This window comes from Odontesthes bonariensis, chromosome 5, assembly GCF_027942865.1.
Source record: "Odontesthes bonariensis isolate fOdoBon6 chromosome 5, fOdoBon6.hap1, whole genome shotgun sequence".
NCBI classification, from domain to species: Eukaryota; Metazoa; Chordata; class Actinopteri; order Atheriniformes; family Atherinopsidae; genus Odontesthes; species Odontesthes bonariensis.
Window position 1 is genome coordinate 10,773,714 of NC_134510.1, and position 23,453 is coordinate 10,797,166.

General features: G+C 43.8%; 1 protein-coding gene across 1 annotated transcript; it reads right to left on the reverse strand.

Moving 5' to 3' along the window:
- Nucleotides 1-16,057: 16,057 nt before the first annotated feature.
- LOC142380547 (general transcription factor II-I repeat domain-containing protein 2B-like) lies at nt 16,058-19,204 on the reverse strand. Its single transcript, XM_075466462.1, has 3 exons — nt 19,194-19,204; nt 16,535-18,036; nt 16,058-16,206 (listed from the first exon to the last, which is right to left on the reverse strand). The coding sequence occupies exons 1-3, from the start codon at nt 19,202-19,204 to the stop codon at nt 16,058-16,060; spliced, it is 1,662 nt and encodes a 553-aa protein (XP_075322577.1).
- Between the last annotated feature and the right edge of the window lie 4,249 nt (nt 19,205-23,453).

The window sequence follows — 23,453 nt, forward strand, 5'->3', positions numbered from 1 at the left end:
TTATCAAAATCCCTTCCTATAATTGTACATTTTAGTTAATAGAGTCAAATAATCTGAGATGGAGACAGGATTCTAAATTGTTAGTGTTGCTGGGTTTCAGGGTGAGAAATGAATTACATGTTAAAGTGAAATGAGGGCTGAGTCTTTGTACTGACGAACAGAACTGGGAGTTCTATAGTTCACTTCCTGAAAAATACTAAAGAATAAACATGAAGATGGATCACTGAAGGTTTCTTTATACCTGTAATGGAAAACAAACACAGTTTTGTTGCTTCATATTTGTTTTAGCATCAATTTAACTAAAAAAAGAATTTGAATTTAGATTTTTTTTCTGTATTAGATACATAAAAAGGAAGAAACTGAAACATTTCCGCTCAAATTCATATAAACTATAAACTGTAAGTTATCGTCTGACTCTGTCTGAATATTATTCATGTAAGAGAAGGAGTGGATCAAACCCTGTAAACAAATACAACAACACAATGTTAAAACATATTTTCAAGAGAGACAGTTGAGGAAATCTCATCTGTTTCACTCATCGTGTAAAAAGTTCTATTATAAAATGATGAAGCTCAAAGGGAAACATGAAACTGTACAAATGGAACACAGAGATTCTCCTGTATGGATGCTGCTCCATTCATCAAGTTTCCAAAAACTGAGGTGGGATTTTCTGCAGGAATGAAAACGATCCAAACACTTGTCAGTCTTTGCTGCTCGATGCCGCTGTTGTGTTTGATGACATCAAAATGTCGTTTACTTCAACAAGCTGAAAGTCTGATAAACGTGAGAGTCTCTCGCCGGGTGCTGTGGCGCGCGCCTGTAATCCAAGCTACCGGGAGGCTGAGGCTGGTGGATCGCTTGAGCTCAGGAGCTCTGAGCTGCAGTGGACTATGCCGATCGGGTGTCCGCACTAAGCTCGGTACCGATATGGTGCTCCTGGGGGAGCCCGGGACCACCAGGTTGTCTAAGGAGGGGAGGACCGGCCCAGGTCGGAAACGGAGCAGGTCAAAGCCCCCGTGCCGCTCAGTAGTGGGATCGCACCTGTGATTAGACGCTGCAGTGCAGCCTGAGTCATACAGCGGGACCCAGTCTTTTTACACTCTTTGTTCTCTCCAACAAAATACTGGGACAACACACACGCTCCAACATCACCTCTTTACACGTTACAGCAGTTTCTCTATCTTCTCTTTTCCATTGAAAAGCACAGCTGTTTCTTGGACCTGCAGCGCCCCCACCTGGAGAAGACGAGCAACGACCATCAGCCACATCACTCACCGCTGCTTCACAGATACACTCTGCTCCATCACTCATTCAATCAAGCTGCTGCTGTCACATCACACACACTTTGAGACTTTTACTGCTTTGATTAATTGAATACGTCCACAGAGATTCTTTTGGGGTGACAATGAGACACACACAACATAAATATGCAAACATTTTAGACTGTCTATCGTGTGACCTTCTCTACAGTTCTTGGATGTTTGTTAGATTGTAATATCAGCACTTGACATCTCCGAGTGTGTGCAACACTCAGACTATAAGACAGTGATGCAGATGAACTGCAAGAATTCTTACTGTTAAAGGATAAGACCGGTTTTTTGACATTGGGCCCTTGATTTCACATTATAACATGATGTTCTACTCACCCCTGCTTGTTGTTTGTCATTTGGAGCTGTTCCGAAGATATTCGCGAGGCGTCTGGCTGCTCTCTTGAGATATTCGGCCATGAAACGGTTTCCTATGGGCAAGCTCATACAGGCACAAACTATGCTGTTTATAATTTATTAATTACTCTACACTAGCACTGATAACGTGGAGGTGCGTCGCTTACTTAAAAAAATCCGGGTTATTGTAATTTTGATTTTTTTGTCGTAAAGTGGGTGTTACTGACGTCATCGTCGTGCTACTGCCACAGACAGCCCACAGACCTGCTGCCTATTTATTCATTCGGCTAAAATTCAAAATTAGTAACCCGGATTTTTTTAAGTAAGCGACGCACCTCCACGTTATCAGTGCTGGTGTAGAGTAATTAATAAATTATAAACAGCATAGTTTGTACCTGTATAAGCTTGCCCATAGGAAACCGTTTCATGGCCGAATATCTCAAGAGAGCAGCCGGACGCCTCGCGAATATCTTCGGAACAGCTCCAAATGACCAACAACAAGCAGGGGTGAGTAGAACATCATGTTATAATGTGAAATCAAGGGCCCAATGTCAAAAAACCGGTCTTATCCTTTAAACAGCAGAAGTGTAAAGTGAAACATGCTGTGTGTGTTACTGTGCTCATGAGTATTATTTCATGTCTTCTGCTGTGACAGAGGTCGTACTAATTCTGTGAATTACAACATTCGCTTTGCTCCAATCGTGCAGTTGTGTGGCATCATCACACTTACACTGATTTTTATTTGAAAATGTCTGACTGTTTCTGCAGAGGTGACATGTGGTTTTATCACAAGTGCTTCTACTTCTGCTCAGTTAACATGTTAAACATGATCTTTTTAAAACAACCTGATGTGTAATTTAAAGTGTGCGTTCTTTATCTCAACAGTTAGGTGTTAGAAATGAGCAGTTTCTCCTCTCTCAGGTAGATGTGGTATTTATCAAAATCCCTTCCTATAATTGTACATTTTAGTTAACAGAGTCAAATAATCTGAGATGGAGACAGGATTCTAAATTGTTAGTGTTGCTGGGTTTCAGGGTGAGAAATGAATTACACGTTAAAGTGAAATGATCAAATCAAATTTATTTGTATAGCACATTTCATGTACAAAACAATTCAAAGTGCTTTACATAAAATAAAAACATTGCAGCAGGGAAGAAGCATTAAAAAATACATAAAAGAATATAAAGAGAAACAAATAAAATCATTTAAATGAATTTAAAAACAAGCAACAGTCCAGATAAGTTCAAAGATATCGTGCAGATTACATGCATAGACACATGAGAACAGAAATGTTTTTAACCTGGATTTAAAAATGTCTACATTTGGTGAAAGTTTAATCTCCACTGGCAGTTTGTTCCACTTGTTTGCAGCATAACAGCTAAATGCTGCTTCTCCATGTTTAGTCTGGACTCTGGACTGGACCAGCTGACCTGAGTCCTTGGATCTAACAGCTCTGCTGGGTTTATATTCTCTGAACATATCACAGATGTATTTTGGGCCTAAACCGTTCTGGGATTTGTAAACCATCAGCAGGCTTTTAAAATCTATTCTGTGACTGACTGGAAGCCAGAGTAAAGATTTTAAAACTGCTGTGATGTGTTCAGATCTCTCAGTCCGGGTTAAAACTCCAGCAGCAGCGTTCTGGATGAGCTGCAGATGTTTAATGCTCTTTTTGGGAAGTCCAGTTAAAAGAGCGTTACAGTAATGGAGTCTACTGGAGATGAATGCATGGATGAGTTGCTCCTGGTGTTTTTGGGAGAGGAAACCTTTAATTCTGTTGATGTTTCTGAGATGGTAAAAAGCTGCCTTGGTGACAGCTTTGATGTGGCTGCTGAAAGTCAGATCTGAGTCTATAGTCAGGTTCACTGTGTACTTTTGTGGGAATTTTTTGGGGATTTGTTGACCTATATATTTTTGGAATCTGCAGACCTTGGGGATTCCAAAAACCAATGTTGCCACTTGAACAGACACCTGTATGGCGGCCATTTTGGAATTTCAAAATGTGCGCCATAAAATACAGAATTTCAGCTACCTTGGCCTCTAAACAACCTAAAAACTTAATTTAACATGCCAATCCTATGTTTTCTTGGTCAAGGAATCCAATGGTGACTTCAAAATTATGCTCAGAATCGTGCTGTGGTGCCCCCAAGGGGTGGGAAAGAAAATCGCTACCCTTCTTACTGCCCCCTCAAGTAACATACATCCCTGATTCTTGAGAGTTGGGACAAAGCATGTCCCACATAGAAAAGTGAAATTTATATCAAAATTCAAGCAGTTCATGAATCCCATTAAAATCAGGAAAAAACATGGTCTGTGATATCCCTGAGGACCTCTTTCCATTCCTCTGCCTGTGGTGAATGCAAGAATACCACGCGCTTGTAAGTCAACCATTTTTAGCTATTTTGATATAAAATACAATAGTGGATTTAATTATAGAATTTTATTGAGATTATTAAGACAGTTGCTAGTTAGTAGCCTAACTGCCAAAATTAGCTGGCTGATTGCTGGAATGTTGGAACGATCAACAAATCCCCAAAAAATTCCCACAAAAGTACATTTTTGTACACAGTGAACCTGACTACTATTAAACTTTCCCCTTTGCATTAGGTCAGTTGGTTGAGTGAGCGTGTTATGTTGTTACAAGTTATTATTAGTAGAGTTTATTTTTTCACTTTGTTCTCCTTTAAGTAAGTAAGTAAACTTTATTTTATATTGCACCTTTCACAGATAAAGATCACAAAGTGCTTTACAATCAAATACATAAAAACAATTATAAGAAAACGCCACCAATAAAACAAATGAGTAATTATAAAGTCATAAAAGACGAAAGAGACCATACAAAGATATATATATATATATATGGGTTCATTGTCACATGCTCTTGATTGTTTTAAATTCTTTATCAATTATTTTCAGGTAAATAAAAACCCATTTCTGTCAGAAACACTTTCGTCAAAACGAGACGAGAACAGAGATGAATTTCAGAAGCTTAATCTGAATGCATACAATTTATGTTTGGCGGTATGGCTCTGTTCGGAGGAAGTTCCCGACTTTCCCATGAGCTCCATGGAAGCCAAGACAGGGAACAGCAGCATCCTCAGGTGGAGTGCCTTCCATTTGCTGTAAAGGCAACAAACCCCCCAAACAGACCATACTGAAACGCAGCCAGCCAATTGGATTGTTGGACCAGGGTGTCCTACAACCCCCCAAGTGACCATACCGGAATGCAGCCAGCCAATTGATAAGTTGGAACCAGGGTATCCTACCCCCCCCAACGATTTATTAGCTACCAACGTGTGACACCATTATGATTAGTAGTAGTATATTACAAAATAATTATTAAACCGCGACTAAGCTTGACGTTAAAAAGGTGGAACTGCCGTAGGCTCACATTAACACAGACTGAAATGTGATGCGAGTATTTAATTGGGGCAAGCATTGAACTCAACCACTTAGGTACACCATAAAAATATATTCAGTCTCCACAGCAGCGACAGCGCTTTGCGGCAGGGCAAAGCAGAGCAAGATCCAAGCAAAGCAGTAAGATCCAAGCAAGCAGAACAGGATCCAAGCAAGCAGAGCAACATCCGAGCCAAGACAGCAAAACGAGAGCCAAGCAAGCAGAACAAGATCCAAGCAAGCAGAACAGGATCCAAGCAAGCAGAGCAACATCCAAGCAAGCAGAGCAAGATCCGATCCAAGACAGCAAAACGAGATCCAAGCAAAGCAGAGCCTTAACACACTTCACCTGACCACCTAGGAAGTTAAAGTCACCGTGAGCTTGCATATTTTCCTATCCACACAATTGAAAAGCCATAAAGCATGACACAATGACCTCTGTCATTGCTGTTCGTGCCATCAATTCCGGGAGCGGTTTTAATGATTTGACTTCATCCCAAATTTATTTGCGATCTTAATCAGCATCTTTCATGCAAAGTTAAGCCCTACCAGTGGCTCTTGTTTTATTTAACAGAGGCACAGCTGCACGATTTTTTTTTTTTTTTATAAATACCAGTAGGCAGCTATTCTAAGTGGAAAAACCGTCAATGACCCATTGAAAACTACCTTCCCAACGCACAAACTCCAGCTAGCTAAACATCAGCTTATAGCAGGTTTAAGTAAAAATATACTGAAAATCTAGCTGTGGCAAGATGACACGTAGCATGGCAACTTGCATCAACAGGGCATCACAATGCTTAGTAAGCAGAGAACAGGATGCCATTTATTTCAACTTCCAAGAAGACCGGCAGCCTCCAAAATGACAAAATGAGAAGAGGCAAGTGCTTCCTAACACGAGCACATCACATGCATAAGTTGTATACAAATTCCCAGAGCAACACTCAGTATTTGCAAGCAAGAAACTAAAGGGAAGAAAGAAAAGCCTCCAGTGTTTCCTGCAACATGTTTCTCAGAGGTTCATCTTGCACCAGTACTTACTGGACAGATTGCTCTTTTATCAGTTCACAGCTGAAATCAGCTTTTACAGGCTGCTTCTCACAGAAGGAAAAAGGACAACGCTCCTCCTGAAGGGATAAAGGCTCGTGTATACTTCGCAGCAGTGTATCGCAGTGAGCTTGTCGCAGACACGACGCAGTTTTTTTTGATTTATGCCTTGAAGCACTGTCTGCGCTATGTTAATCCCACGCCACAACGCAAGAGGGACAATCACGAACAAGCTAGGATTGTGGGGTTACGGTTACGGAGGTCATTCAACAACAATGCGACTGGACGAACTGCTACAGATGTCAGATCCTTTAAATCAGAGTGCATCACTGATCTCAAGTGCCATCTTGTGTTTATGCTCAGCCTTTAAACACAAAACTGTTGGACGCATTGTGCCTGAAATTGTCCCCTAAATGGCCCCAAAGAAACGAGTGAGGACGGCAGGGATTGTTTGGACGGGAAGCACAAAGCCAGTTGCCAGTACTTATGATTCTCTTAGTATATGAGCATCGCAGCTCACACAGCAGTGCTCAGGAGAGCAGTATGTATCCTTATGATATGGTGTTATTTGTAGCTTAGAGGACTGGCTTAGAGCATAAGACTAGCTATCTTATTGTCAGTTATAGAGCGTTAAATAAAGGATTCCTGTTAGAGGCAATAGCTGTGTTTTACTGGACAAGTCTCTTTAAATCGCTCTATATGAGCGTCTGTAGAGACCTCCACTGTTTAAAAATTTATAATTCCCAGAGCTCATTTACCAGTTGAATATTTATTCAAAGGTAGTTCAGTCAGCCAAGTACACTTAGGCTCCATTGTTTAACGATTGCCTAGCTAATCAGCCTCTTACTGTTGCTTTTGTTAAGCATAAAATGCAGCTAAGTAGTGAAGTTTCACTGTAGGTCTCTGGAGGATGTTATACGACGAAGTGCATTCCTATAGCAAACAGGGTAGCATCCTGACGTTCTTCTCTTCAGGATCAAACCTTTTCAGGGCCTATCAACGATGAGCCGAATTAATACAAGCAGAACATACATGAGCAATAATAATCACAGTGGATCTACATGAGAGCAATTCGACCACAGCCACAGTTGGGCTTCATTCACAAAATGCTTTTGTATCCATCCATTCTTCATCCATTGAGCATGGGATTCAGTTCATGACACCGTGGTCATTTCAGCAGCAGAACAGCTCTGACTTTGCATTCTCCATGCACAGAATTGATTCTCCCTCCACTGAGTTCACAGTGAAACCCTGAAAACTTGTCAATGAATCTCTGATTTTATTATAAAAGCACTCACTTCACTTTACCTGGCAGCTTGCATTCAATACAGTGGGAAAAAATAAAAATAGACTTGCTTGCTAGTGGATAAACGAGCAATGCTGTAGCTAGCACTGGGAGGAGGAACTAGTCCAAACAATGATTCCGACATTGACCGAGGAAAGGCAATAGTTGTTAATCCTCTGACTCACATCACCTCCCACTGTATCCACAGGCACAAGCACTCACACCCGACACGACAGGTGACGCCGCACCCATCAGACTGTAATGCAGACAATGCCGATCAACAGCGTGTAGCGCCAGAGGCGCGCGCTCCACCTTAGAGCATCACCGCGAGGATCCACGGACCAATAGTCACGCAAAATCATGTGAATCGGTGTAAAATAAGCCGCGTGTCTAACCGCGGCAAGCCCTGCCACGTACAGGAGCCTGCCGCGGCCTACCTTGACTCTGACCGCGGCACGCTGTGACAGCTCGCCCGGTGTCGCGTCTTGGCTCGGCTGAATGTCCTCCACGCGTCCATCTCAGCCGAATCTCAGCCGAATCTCCGACTCCGCCGGCAGCGGGGATCCATGCAGGACGACAGGGTAAGCAGCACAATAATAATACTAGCGTCGGCGCGTATGCTAATCGGAGTTACGTCTTGTAAGCAGAAGCAAAACTTTTTGCCCCTACGCGGGGAGCTGCTGTGGAAGGCTGCAAGCAGAGAGCAAAAAAAAGCAGTGACAGCAAACCAAGTTTAAATGAAGTGCCCCAAATGCTAGCATCCAATTGCGAGCATCAGTTGATTACCCATTGAGCGCAGCTGGCCATAAGGATTGGGTCGGCGTCAGCCAATAGGCAAAGGAGAAACAAGCACATCACACATTGAATTTCATCCGAGCTGCTTCCTGGGTAAGTGTTAACTGAGCTATGTTTTGACCAGTTATCCTTAAACAGTCTGAGGAATCAGATGAGATCTGATTGTTATCATCCTGAAGATACCATTTTCTTTTTTTCCTTAACAGTGACAGTAAAATTAAGCAAGAACCAGTAAAGGGATAATCAGATTTTTTATTTTTTATTTCCAACTTCTGTCACAGCAATGCTGTGTGAACATGAAATGTTTACAATGTATGCATTAACAGCAACCTTTGGTGCACAAGGTTCTTCCTGTTAAATTATGATAACTAAAGAAATTAGTTTTTATTTTTTATTGTTTTTTTTATTTTTTTTTGCCGATCGTTGAAGTGATCATTGTTGAAGTGGAAAGATAGTGAATTAGGGTGATGGAGGACAGGAAGAGGAGTGGGATGGAAAGATGGAGGAAAGGAAGAGAGATAGAGGGGGTTGAAGAGAAGGAGGAAAGGAAGAGAGGGGGAGACAGGAATGCGGAGATGGTGGAATGGGTGAGGTAGGTCGATGACAAGTAGAGGAGGAGTGGAGAGAATGTGATGTAGGTGTGTGACTCAGCAGGTAAGATGGGAGAGGTGAGGATCAAGATAGATGGAGGCCAGGTCAGATAGAAGCATCTGTTTTTTCTGTTCCTCCGCATATTTTGTCATTTCCTCCTGAATTTCTTTCTTTTCCTTCTCCAAATCATTTTGAACTGCCTGCAGGCATTTGCTTCTCTCATCTAGATCTTTCTGTTGTTCTTGTAGATTTGTATTTTTTGGCCTAATTCTGTCCTCTCCTCTTGGAGTTCTTTCTTCTCCACCTCCAACTCTTTCTTTTCTGCTTCAAGTTTTAAGAATGCATCTTTTAATTGTTTAGCTTCGTCCTCTTGATGGCTTTGGGCTGTCCGCAGGAGTTTCATTTCCTCATTGAGGTCTTTCTGTTGTTCTTCTCGTTGTTTCTGTATTTGAGCCAAGGCTCTCCTCTCCTTCTGCAGTTCTTTTTTTTCTATCCGTGTCCTTTTAATTTCTTCTTTGAGATTTATGTTGATATCTTTAATTTAAATGTGTCACTATTATGGTAGTAGCTGGTCAAGAAGCAGCTTCTTTGTGATCCTTTGTGCAGAGCCAGCTCAAGAATCCCCACCTTCTCTTCTTCTTTCCTTTCGCTGTCTTAACTTCATTGTCTTGCTGCTCTTCCCCTGCATCTGTCTTTTGTTTTTTACTCTTCTTTCTGTGCAACGTCCACCAGCGTCTCTCCTTGTTTTTCAACTCACTCTTGTCCGACACTCTTTGCTTTTCCGCCTCCAGTCGTTGATTATCCTGAGGTGGCGTGTTCTTTTCTTTGTCCTGCTGCAGTTGTTTTGTCTCTTCGGCAATTTTCATCTTTTCCTCCTGAATTTCTTTCTTTTCCTTCTCCAAATCATTTTGAACTGCCTGCAGGCATTTGCTTCTCTCATCTAGATCTTTCTGTTGTTCTTGTAGATTTGTATTTTTTTGGCCTAATTCTGTCCTCTCCTCTTGGAGTTCTTTCTTCTGCACCTCCAACTCTTTCTTTTCTGCTTCCAGTTTTAAGAATGCATCTTTTAATTGTTTAGCTTCGTCCTCTTGATGGCTTTGGGCTGTCCGCAGGAGTTTCATTTCCTCATTGAGGTCTTTCTGTTGTTCTTCTCGTTGTTTCTGTATTTGAGCCAAGGCTCTCCTCTCCTCCTGCAGTTCTTTTTTTTCTATCCGTGTCCTTTTAATTTCTTCTTTGAGATTTATGTTGTCCTCCAACAGTACCTTCAAATGTGTGTTCTCTTTATGTAATTGCGTCTTTTCACTTTCTAATTGTTCCCTCTCATTGTCCAGTATTTTTTTAGACTCTTCCATCTCGTTGTTTATGATTTTTTTTGCCAGTTCAATCTGTTTTTTTTCTTCCTCGAAATATTTTGCCAGTTCCTCCTTTTTCTTGTTCAGTTTTACAATCGCCTCCTCTGTTTTATTCCTCTCCTCACATGATTTTTCCTCCTCTTCCGGCTGTTTTTTAAAGAGCAAATTTATCTTTGCTCTTTCAAGTTGTTCCGTCTGCTCGGCTTCCATTTTCTTTTGCTGCAGTTTTTTGTTTTTTGCTTCCATTTGAGCTTTTAGCTTTTTTTCCTCCATCTGCAGTTTCCTATTGTCCTCGTTTTCTTTTTTAACGGACTCTTCAAATTTTTCCTTGGCCTCCTTGAAAGCTCTCTTTACTGCTTTTCTTTCCTCTTGCTGAGCGGACGTCTCACTCTCAATAGAGGTATTCTTGGTCTCACACTTTCTCGACTGGAGAAGGTTTTGCCTTTCTGCCACCAGCTGATCCACTCTCTGTCTAAAAGCCATCGTGGTGAGAAACAAAGACACTGTACAGAAGAAAATAATTATATTGATAATGATAACCACAATAATGATAATAATTATACTGGAAATTAACTTAATTCTTATGGTAGTATACTTGTGGGGAAGTCAAGATGATGTCATCTTGATGATGTCATAAGCACTTTGATGTACTATGATGTCATAGTACATCAAGGTGCCTAAGCCCCTCCTCCAAAGAGTTGCTATGGAAACAAGTTTCTACACAAAAGTGCTCTGGAGAATTCAGTTCAATTCAATGATAATTTGTTAATCCCCAAAGGGAAATGATATTGCTGCAGTATGAATTAATTACACTTAAAGAGATGCTATATAAAAATCAATAACAGCATTAAACATGGCAAACATGTTAAAAATGGAAGTGTAGGAAGGAGGAAGGAATGGTAGATATCTTCAGAGATGGCCATCAGTGGGATGGGCTGTTGTTTTTGAAGCTGATGAGTGCACATGCAGCACATTGGAAGGTAACACTGGTGAACTCTCTCAGTTGACCACATGGACAGGAACTCACAGCCAAAAGTTTAACATCTGGGGTAAAGAGACAGGTATCATTGGAAAACTCAGTAAGCTGCTCCAAAAAAAAAAAGCTCAGTAGAAAATCCCAAGACAGTATGTCCAGAACTACTGCATCAGGCTGCCTGCCTCTAAGGCAGCGGCATTCTGGAACCTCTAGAATGGAGTTGTGTGGGGACATTTAACTTCTTAAAAGGAACTGGCTATCAAAATTTGGATAGAATATTTTTGTTTCAGTCAACAAATCTAAAGTTTGTATATTTTTTATTCCTCCCAATGAATTTTCATATCATTTCTTGCTAGATTTAACAGCTTCAGGGATCCTTTTATGCTGGCTGCATGATGCTGAAGGTTTGTACTGCCACTTCACGGCAAGAAGGTTGGTGGTTCAAATCTGAGCTGGAGCCTTTCCATGTGGAGTTTGCGTGTTCCCCCTGCGCATGTGTGGCTGCTCCCTGGACACTCCAGCGTCTTCCTACAGTCCAAACACTTGCATGTGAGCTTAATTGGTGATTCTAAATTGACCCTATGAGTGAGTGTGTGTGCATGGCTGTCTCATTTATTTCTGTGTTGGTCCTGGGATAGACTGGCTACCTGTCCAGGGTGTCACCTGCATCACGCTCAATGGCAGCTGGGATTGACGCCATGGAAGCTGCACTCTTTCATTTCAATATCAGAGATATGAAAAAAGTGAAAATGGTTATTATAAAGGTAATGTCCACAAAAATGTACCAGTTTTCCAGAATAAAGTAGTTTGTAAAGTGGTGGAAAATGAAAAATAATGGATTTGTTATTTATTTGTCTATTCAATGATATTTGTTCTGTTATAATATCTATATGTTTATCCTAACTTTATTCATTATTTGCATCATGTTATTCATAGCCAGGCCAATTCATTTCACTGGCACAGACATTTATTTAGTTACTTATCAATCTTTTTTTTGTTTGTTTGTTTTTTAACTTTTAACTAGAATGTATTCTCTAGAATAAATGTAACGTTCTCCAAAAAAAGAGCTCTAAAGTGACTGTGCTGAGAGAAACCAACGTGGCTTACAGTTATGTGGCTTCTTTAAAATACTGTCATTTTAGACATTTTTCTGAAATACAAGGACTTAGACTTTGTCAAAGGGCAAAAAGTTAGATCAGCGAGGTGATAGACAGTAAGTAATAGAGAGCCATAGTGGACTGCTGTGAATGTATCGCTTCAGCTTCAGAATACTTTTTTAAAAACTTCATTCGTACGAGATCACCTTCACTGTCATACTGCTCAGATTGTATTACGTTTAATTAGGAAGTATGTTTTATACATTTAAGTAAAAGTAACAACACAATTAGGGATGCACCGATACCACTTTTTTTCAAACCGATACGATACCGATACTTGGATCTACCACAAAAAAATGTAATGAATTGGAAGACAGGTTTTGGTCTCACTAGCCCAGTGGTTCCCAAACTTTTTGTGCCAAAGGCACACCAAAGGACAAGTAAAAATCTCAAGGCACACCTATTGTGCCAAATAGCCCTTATAACATGTGTTATCATTCATATCATGTAAAATATCTGTAAATGTGCATAATTATTTACTAATGCCAAATACAATGTGACAAGACAACTATTACTCATGAAATATTTATTAACAAAATATTTCAAAAATTAATTTGAAACTTTATCAAATGAGGCTTCATCAAAGCAGCAACAGTCATTTAAACCAGAGAGTCACAAAATTAAAAATGAGGCAAAGGAAACTCAGCACGCAGAAATTTAGCATAGAGAACTGTCAATGCAAGGAAGCCACTTTGTCCATGGTCCTGAACTACAAATTATTATTGCAACATTTCAGCGATCAGCATGGATGGCTGAGTTGTCTAAGGCACTGCGTTCAGGTCGCAATCTTCCCTGGAGGCGTGGGTTCAAATCCCACTCCTGACATTGCAGACTTCTCCTAGAGAAATATTTTCTCTGGCAAGGCAACTCAAGTTTACGCCTTTCTTAGCAATACCGTGTCGTATTGCTATTCTGCCACTGCATCATCTAGTTTAAAGATTATTGTGGCCGCTTTACCTCCGAAGAGTTCTTGCTTCCAAATGCTATGCCTACTATTTGTTTGCCTCAGGAGCCCTGTTAAACAACAGCCAAGACACTTGTTGCATGAGAATCTTCTGACCACAGCTCAACAAGCTGTGTTGTCACAACCTTCTACAGTGCTTTGGGCAGGACAGAATCATTAGCAAAAGCACATTGTTCATTGTAAGGTCTTGGATTGCACTTAACACCATAGTAAACGGGAAAGGGCTTTTGACCGAAGAAACCTGGCCTGATGTTAGGCTATTTGAAGGGGGCTATTGACATTTAGGCCGAAGATGGGTGAGAGTATCAAAGCAATCATCACTTGGTGTCAGGCAGCTGATAAAAGACCGAGCTCGCCCCGTCAGGGAATCGAACCTCGATCTTCCGCGTGACAGGCGGAGATACTGTCCATTATACTAACGAGGAATTTCTGTGTGACTGACACAGTCGTCAGAAGAAAAGACAACTATCGCCAAGGAGTGAAATAAGATTTTCGTGTCCCGTTTCAAGGTGCAGGAAAATTGCTATCACAGTCCCATCACTCAGAAGGAGAGTCTTCCATGAAGCTGCATGCCTCGTCAATATTCCCCTTCAACACGAACACAACGCAGACCCACATATTCGCTGGAATGATGCCTGGGCCCGCCGACAGTGTCGTCAAATATTCCTTTTAGTAGTCAGGATGGCCGAGCGGTCTAAGGCGCTGCGTTCAGGTCGCATTCTCCCCTGGAGGCGTGGGTTCAAATCCCACTTCTGACATTGCAGACTACTCCTAGAGAACCATTTTCTCTGGCAAGGCAACTCAAGTTTACTCCTTGCTTAGCAATACCATGTCGTATTGCTATTCTGCCACTGCATCATCTAGTTTAAAGATTATTGTGGCCGCTTTACCTCCGAAGAGTTCTTGCTTCCAAATGCTATGCCTACTTTTTGTTTGCCTCAGGAGCCCTGTTAAACAACAGCCAAGACACTTGTTGCATGAGAATCTTCTGACCACAGCTCAACAAGCTGTGTTGTCACAACCTTTTACAGTGCTTTGGGCAGGACAGAATCATTAGCAAAAGGCACATTGTTGATTATAAGGTCTTGGTTTGCACTTAACACCACAGTAAACGGGCAAGGGCTTTTGACCGAAGCAACCTGGCCTCATGTTAGGCTATTTGAAGGGGGCTATTGACATTTAGGCCGAAGATGGGTGAGAGTATCAAAACAATCATCACTTGGTGGCAGGCAGCTGATAAAAGACCTAGCTCTCCCCGTAGGGGAATCGAACCCCAATCTTCCACGTGACAAGCAGAGATACTGTCCATTATACTAACGAGGAATTTCTGTGTGACTGACACAGTCGTCAGACGAAAAGACAACTATCGCCAAGGAGTGAAATAAGATTTTCGTGTCCCGTTTCAAGGTGCAGGAAAATTGCTATCACAGTCCCATCACTCAGAAGGAGAGTCTTCCATGAAGCTGCATGCCTCGTCAATATTCCCCTTCAACACGAACACAACGCAGACCCACATAATAACTGGAATGATGCCTGGGCCCGCCGACAGTGTCGTCAAATATTCCTTTTAGCAGTCAGGATGGCCGAGCGATCTAAGGCGCTGCGTTAAAGGCCTACAGAAAGCTGACACTACACTCAATACATAATGATAATACATACACAGAGGAACAATAATGATCATTGGACCCTACACCAAAACATTTCATAAACCCAGAAATTTGCCGCTTGGAAATCCTTCCTGGAATTCCAGACTGAGGGCGGGGCTTCCGTGTGACGTCACAGGTGCCATGGGTTTTCCTGGCTGCCGCCATTGTAGTATGTTTGTTGAGTGGTGAAGGCTAGTGGTGCAACGGATCATCATTGATCCGTGATCCGTTCGGATCAATTATTTCAGTTCGGCACACACATGATCCGCGGATTGATTTATGAAAAAAAAAATTGTGGGCTTGTTCAGTCCTCATACAGCCGTTACCATTCCGCTAGTTCCAGGGACAGAGCTACTTTCCATGCTCTGGGTAAAAGTCTGCAACAGTTCCCTCCTCAATAAGCAAACAGTCCTATGGCTCGATTGTGATTTATTGTCCTCAGCATAGAACATGTAGAACAGTGGGCATGGAAAATAAAAGTAGGCTAGACTTCGGTGACGATAACTGCTGCCTCTAGTGCTACGTCTGTTTCCATATACTCGCGCTGCCACACAAACCTGTCGCCTAGGTTACCACACAGACATAACACGTAGCTGACATAGCGATAGCTAACATAAATAAAACCCCTAACCTGCAACACAGCGTGGTCATGGCGAGCGGAGGAACAGAGGAGCTTGAACGCCCCACGTCATTTAAATCCCCTGTTTGGGAGCATTTTGGCTTCCCTGTCAAATTTAATGAAGAAGGAAAGAGGTTGGTGGATAAAACCGTGACGGTGTGTAGGCACTGTGGTACAAGAAAGCCACACAACAGTGGAAACACATCGAGCATGGCCACGTATTCGCAGCGATATCACCCCGGTGTTTCACTGACAGGAGTGAAACCGAAAGCGGCTCAACAACCGCTCATCACCGCGTTAAGCAGCCCCCTTCCTTCACAATCCGACCGGGCTAAAGCGATCACAAACGCTAGAGACTGGTAAGTCTGACAAGAAGCTATTAAAATTGTGACCCAGCATTCCAGTCTGCACTCACTGACTCCGGCACTGTGTAAAAAGTGTGTTGACAGGCTGTCAGTGTCAGTTAGCTTCAGTTGTCAGTGCAGTGCTTATCCCTCTTGACAAAATTATTTATGCCTCATCAACATCGTCCAGACTCGTGGCCTAGACCAAACACAGTGTATGCTCACCAATCGGCATTCTGAAGACGACCAAAATCACCATCATCGTCCCCACTGCTCTCGGACTCGGACTCTGACCCACTGTCACTGGCAATGGCTGGCTCGAACCTGTATGGTTCTAGCCCCAATCCCTCCTCAGTTTCTTCTTCAGGCTCTTCATTGTCATCAACAATATTCGGATCAAAATTTGCCGTGAAGAAGCTGTCCAGGTCTGGCAAACTGCTGGCTTCGCTACTAGAACTACTAGTATCAGACATGTTGATTGTTGGGGGTTGTTCCAGCAGCTGGCACTCGTGACGTCACGCACCTGTCGTCTGCTACTTCCGGTTTGCCAAATGGCGGGCTATTCGAGTCAAATGTGGTGATAGTTTATTGGGCCTAATCAGGACTATCCAGGGGCCTAAAATTATTTTAAAATCACAAAAAAAATCCATGGTATATAAGGAATCGATCTGCTATTTCAGTTTTGTGCAAAAAATCACCTTTCTGTAGGCCTTTAACAAGTGCATCGAAGTCAGGTTGAATGTCTGAGGTGGAGATGCGAAGCACAGCTGACAGATGGTCGTCAGTGAGAGATGATCTATACCTGGACTTCGTAAACTTCATCATTGAAAATGTTTGTTCACATATGTAGGTAGAGCCAAAGAGAACCAACATCTTCTGAGCATGTCTCTTCATGTTTGGAAAGTTCTCCTCCTTGAGAGAAGAGTAGAAATCCAGCAGACATCCTGATTTAAAGTGCTCTGCCAGTACTGCATCAGACTGCAGGTCAATGAGTTCCAGCTGAACATCACTGGGTGCATTATCCACACTGCAGGTAAAGGGAGAGGAAATCATGTGCATTTCATCCTCTATTGTTCTGAGATCTTCAAATCTCCTTAAAAACTCACAATGCAATGCTCCTAACATGGATGAGTACCTGTGGAGGTGATCAGCTGATGGTGTGACTTCTTTCAGGGTTTGCATGTGAGTGAGATTGTTGCTCTCCACTTGGCTTGAAAGAAACAGCATCTTTCTCATGAAAGCCTTCACCAGGGTGTGCATTTCATGAACAAAAAGGCCCCTGCCTTGCAGTTTGGTGTTCAGTTCATTCATCAGTGCAGTCACATCAACAGCAAATGCAAAATCTGTCATACAGTCCTCATCTGAGAGCTCTGGGATGTCTTTGCCTTTCATCTGACAAAACTCTTGAATCTCTGTTTTCGGGTCCCAAACTCTTTTTAGCACTTTGCCCAGGCTGAGCCATCTGACAGCTGTGTGGTAGCCGATGTCACTATGCTCAGACTCATGGTCCTCCAAAAGTGCGACAAACTGTCTGTGATTCAATGCCCGTGCCCTGATGAAGTTTACTATTTTAGTAACAACATCAATAACATGGTTCATTTTTAGCAGTGTCTTGCACAACACATGTTGGTGTATAATACAATGCAAAAATACCAATTTCTGATCTGTGTCGATTTCAGTCACTTTATCTTGCATATGTTTTAAAAGTCCCATATTTTTCCCTGTAAGATTTGGACAACCGTCCGTTGTGACACCTGCCAGTCTGTCCCATTTCAGTCCCAGTGTGTCCATGCACGCATTTACCTCCGTGAAGAGATCGCTCCCTGTAGTCGTCCCTTTCATCGACTGCATTGCTGCCAGCTCCTCCGTAATCTTGAAGTCCGGCGTTATCCCGCGGACAAATACAAGTAACTGGGCTGTGTCACGGACATCACAGCTTTCGTCCAAAGCCAAGGAGAAAAATTCAAAACTTGCCACTTCACGTTGCCGCTGAAGCTCCAGATTCCCTGATATGTCCTCGACCCTTCTCGTCACGATTCGCCTGGAGAGCGGGACTTTCTCAAATGCTTCTTTTTGTTCAGGGCATATTAGTGCTGCAGAGTCCACCAAGCACTCTTTGATAAACTCCTCCTCCGAGAATGGCTTACTGTTTTTAGCGATTTTGTGGGATATCACAAAGCTGGTCTTGGTTGCTGCATCCCTGGATGTGTGAAGCTTGGTAAAAAAGCCTTGCTGCTTTTGCAGTTTAGCTAGCAAAGCTTCCGATGTCCTCGCCCTTTCAGCATCAGTCACGTTCTTGAATTTCTCCGCATGTTTCGTCTCCTAATGCTGACTCAAATTGTAGTCCTTAAACACGGCGATCTGCTCCCCGCAAACTAAACACATGGCTTTACCTTTGACTTCAGTAAATAAATACCTAGCAGTCCAATTTTTGTTGAAAACCCTGCATTCGGCATCTACCTTTCTTTTTTTAGCATGAGCAGACATTTCTGAGGGCTAAAGTCGTCTTGTGACTTGCTAGTGACAACGATCCAATCATGTGCATGTCTCGATATACGTTTTACATCATCATGTAAGTGAATAAAAAACAACTTCAAAATAAAAATAAAATGCAGCTTCAGTCCATGCATCAGGTAAAATAAGAAAATAGGTTTATTTTGTAATTTCCAATTAACCTTACACGGGCCGGTCAGAGTCAACCAAAGGGCCGTATGCGGCCCGGGGGCCGTACAATGCCCAGGTCTGCACTAGACCATCAAGGACCCGAAAACAGTGCACACGGTACAGGTTGCAACACTGTGGTAAACTCTTCCTAACTGGCAAATTAATTGGCATAGTGCATTGTACTGAAGTTGTGAACATTTTAGCCTTAGATGAAAGCAATTCTGCGCATCTGGAGAATGAATCCAAGCAAGCACAAGTTTCACGCTTTAGACTTCTCTCTTATTTCAGGGAGAAATAGAAAGATTCCTGAGTAAGAGTGAGTGTGTCATAGCCCTGCAAGAAAAACAGTTGATAGATGACTAAATAAATAAAACATTCCTGACCTACACCACGACAGTGAAAACACCAAATCCTAGCCAGCAGACCACCAGAGAGCCTTTGATTTTTGTGAACTATGGATGTTGCCTCTTGTGCCTCGTTGTCCATTTAGCAGCGGGCTATGTGTAGTCAAACGGACGAGGTATGTACAGACACCCTTTTAAAGAATGATCTTAGGTGAGCAATATAATGGATCGGATCAGTGATGGAAAAGGGAAATCTGATTTGAAGGAATTGGACGAAAGCATTTAAAACTCCCAAATAGCTTTTTATGCCTGCTGAAATTGTTGGGGCATGTCACGGCAGTAGTCTTACCTACGTAGCATTCTCGTTCCGTTGCGTCAGCTTCTTGAAATCTTTTTCAGTACTCTGTGAAACAAGAATTGTACACAGGGTAGTTTTTCCATTTACTGGCTTGTTTTATCTTGCAATGTCATTCCCCTACCTGTGTTATCTGTGGATATAAATGCAATGTCAGGAATATAGGGTAGTTACCCTCAATGTAAAGGGCTTACACAATCCAATCAAGTGAGGCAAGGTTATTGCAAAGATGAAGAGAGAGAAACTGCATGTAATATTCTGGCAGGAGACCCATCTCGACAGAATGAAAAGTTAAAAAAAATATGGTTTTAGAAATACATTCTACTCATGTTATAAGAAAGGGAGAAAAAGAGGGGGAGCAATAATGATTCGTAATAGAGTGAATTTCCAAGTGGTTTCTGAAATCTAGGGGTTCCTTAAACAGAAAGAGGTCACACTAGTTAATGTGTATGTACCACCTGGCAAGGATAATTCCTTTATTAGAGAAATTTTTGGTTTGATTGCTTCCGAAGCCACTGGGGTTTTAATATGTGGAGGAGACTGGAATATGCAGCTACAATGTAAGCTAGACTCCTCTAACACATTAAAGAGATCTGCTCCCACACCAGAGTAACTGTGTCCTGCTGACACATGTTGACAGAGCTCGGGATGATTGATGTATGGAGGGAGCTCCACCCAACAGAAAGACGGTATACATTTTATTCAGCAAGTCATAGAGTGCACTCAAGAATTGACTATTTCTTTACATATAACTCTGACAGACACAGACTTAAAGAGTGCAGTATAGGGATTCGAGATGTCATTCACCTAGCCTGATTAACATAGACTTTCAAATCTCTTCGAGATTCTGGTCTAACCAAGACCATAACGAATACGATTCGAAATGGCCTGGTCAACCCGCCTCCCTTGGGTTGCTACTGGTTGTGGCCAGAAAAGGCTGTGCCTAAGCTTAAGCCAATCACACCACTCTTTCCTCTGACGCAGGGGCATCTGTAGCTTGAGCAAATATTCGGGGCTGTAGCCCAGACATGAAAATAATTTTTAACGGGGGTCAGGGGGTTTTTTTCCCCGGGATTTTTTTTTAAAAAAAGGGGGTGTTAAAATGAAAATTTAACACAGTTCATGACCAGCTGCTTAACATGTTGAATGCCGAGCTGTGAATGTTGGCATTCATGTTTTGATAAAATGCCGAGATCCATATATCCAAATGCTGACATTGTGTCTTTGTTAGCCTAAACGGTGCGTTCACACCAAACGCGATGCGAATATTCGCACCGCCTTCATCGCGCGATCGTTGCTGCAGGTGTAAATTAAATTCCATCCCCTCAAACGCCTCTTTCGCGCGAGTAAAAAACGAGTGAATAGCTCAAGGGGCTATCCATGGCTGATCGCGTCCTTGTACCTGCTGTGGCAGTCCGAGATTCGTCTGAAACGCACACGCCGTCGTGTCTGGGTCAGTGACATCATCCGGTGGTGCATTCAGCTCGGATAATTTCATCGCCTTCTCCAGGAGTTGCGTCTGGATGACGGCCGCCTCCAGTGGCACCCCAGGCCCACCAGGACCCAGCCCGACGACCCGCTTGGGAGGACCGGCGCCTTCAGCCGGCGTCCCGCCGAGAGATCACGGCACCGATCCTCCCGAGCAGGCCACCAAACTGGGTCCCGGTGAGCCCGAAACACCGCTGGAAGCGGCCGCCACGGGAGGATCGGTGCCGTGATCTCTCGGCGGGACGCCGGCTGCAGGCGCTCCGCAGCTGGGCCGAGAGATCGCGGCGCCGGTCCTCCATGAGTTCCGTCTGGATGACGGCCGCCTCCAGCGGCACCCCAGGCCCACCAGGACCCAGCCCGACGACCCGCTTGGGAGGACCGGCGCCTGCAGCCGGCGTCCCGCCGAGAGATCACGGCACCGATCCTCCCGAGCAGGCCACCAAACTGGGTCCCGGTGAGCCCGAAACACCGCTGGAAGCGGCCGCCACGGGAGGATCGGTGCCGTGATCTCTCGGCGGGACGCCGGCTGCAGGCGCTCCGCAGCTGGGCCGAGAGATCGCGGCGCCGGTCCTCCATGAGTTCCGTCTGGATGACGGCCGCCTCCAGCGGCACCCCAGGCCCACCAGGACCCAGCCCGACGACCCGCTTGGGAGGACCGGCGCCTGCAGCCGGCGTCCCGCCGAGAGATCACGGCACCGATCCTCCCGAGCAGGCCACCAAACTGGGTCCCGGTGAGCCCGAAACACCGCTGGAAGCGGCCGCCACGGGAGGATCGGTGCCGTGATCTCTCGGCGGGACGCCGGCTGCAGGCGCTCCGCAGCTGGGCCGCGGCTCCGTTTCAGCTGCGGGGCGCCTGTGGTTGGTGTCCTGCCGAGAGATCGCGGCGCCGGTCCTCCCGAGCGGGTCGTCGGGCTGGGTCCTGGTGGGCCTGGGGTGCCGCTGGAGGCGGCCGTCATCCAGACGGAACTCCTGGAGAAGGCGGTGATTTAATTTTTTTATTTTATTTAGTCAGGGACCATGTGCAAAGTACATTAATTACAAAGTAAAGAAATGACCTGCACCAGATTGTAGCTTAGAAGCTAATTTCCATGTGCAGTCCCATCTGCATGTCACAGACAGCGCCTGTCCATCTGTCTCCACGTCACTGTCGTCCAGAATCTCAACGCTGATAGGCTGTCTGGCGCGAATATTTCGCCAAAGTTGGATTTTTTGAACTCGCGCGAATCGCATATTTTCAATCGCGCGGCGGCCACCGCATCACCGCACTGCCTCACCGCGCCTCAGAATCCTGCGGAGCTGGTTACAAAGTTGCATGATGACAGCAGCGCCGCGGTAGTCTATCACCGCTCAAAGTGTGGTCCCGTGACGGAGCTCTCCTTCTTTTTCTTCTTCTTCGTTCTTCTTATTATTATTATTATACATATTTTTCTTTATGTCAGTCCAGAGAGATTGACCAGGTCTCTCGACGCGCATGCTCTGACGTATGATTTAGCTACCAGCGGGGCTAACTGGTAGATTAAACTCTTACCAAAGCCAGTAGGGAGCAAGGCGAAAACGTCTTTCCTGTCAAGAAATGATTCAAGGGCTGTTCTTTGCTCGATTTTTAACGAGAATCTCCCGTCGAACACTTTCATTACAGCATCTACAGCAGTGTCAAAAGCTTGACGCTGCTCCATGTTGATATTGAATGAAGCGCTTCCGTGTACAATCCATGGGTTGAGTGGCAGTTCAACCACGTCACTACCTTGAACACGCCTCTACCCTGGCCCGTTGGCGCTGCTCAAAGTTGATTGCTTCCCGACAAAGTGGATGGAGTTCCCATTTTTTCGGGAACTCGAATCCACCTGAATGAGCAGTTTGCCTGAGTAAGTGTAGCAGAGCCGAAGGTGTTGCGTCACTGCGAGGGCGGAGCCTGGGTATCATTCACCTGTTTATCTGACCCTACACATAGACAATAAAAAGAAAAACACGTCTTGGCGACTTAATACAAGTATCTTAAATGATAACCAGTGTTGGGGTAGTTACTCAAAAAAGCCTCTGTGGGCTTCCTGCTGATGGAAGGACCAGCGGATGACAAAGAAACAACAACTCTGACACCAACGGAGGACAAAGTGGAACACCTGAGCTACCGCAGGAAACGTATTGTGCAAAACAGGTGAGTGGATGATTCCGTCTAACTAATGAATGAAATCTACAGAAATGAATGTGTGCTAGCTCACACATGTTGAGTACTTGTGCAGTTTTTCCTTCCTTTTCCTGCTGTGTTTTACCGAGGTGATCAGGGATGAGATGAGACTCGAGCGCAGGTCCGAAGGAGAGAGACTGTGGACCCGACATTGCCGCTATGCACCCAGGGTTTCCGTGACGACGAGGAGCTCCAAGCCGGATGAGAGAAGCTGATGTTAAAAAAAAAGAAATAAAGGAGGACTTGGGGTAGGTCCTTTTTAGTGTCACAGAGCGTGATTAGTTAAAAGGCACATTATGTACTGCATTTAGATGATATTAGCTGATATTATAGAGAAAAGTAAGGAAACAAGCTGCTATTTTAAAAAGAAAAGATGACAAAATTGTCACAAAGTTATGCTTAAGCTTAAATCATGACTTTCTTTCTGTCTTCCTTGTAGCACCTCACAGTGGACATGGACCATTCCCAGGAAGCTCCAGCAGCACAGCCGTCCCCTGAACACACTCCAGCACCAAATCTGCTCCCAGACACCGGACTGTTGATCGGCCCCAGCTGAAACGATGAAAAGCATCCCACACCGA

Coding starts and splice junctions, on each gene's coding strand:
- LOC142380547 (XM_075466462.1), bottom strand. Junction 16,207..16,534: donor TGTTAAAGGCCTACAGAAAG/GTGATTTTTTGC, acceptor ATGACAATGAAG/AGCCTGAAGAAGAAACTGAG.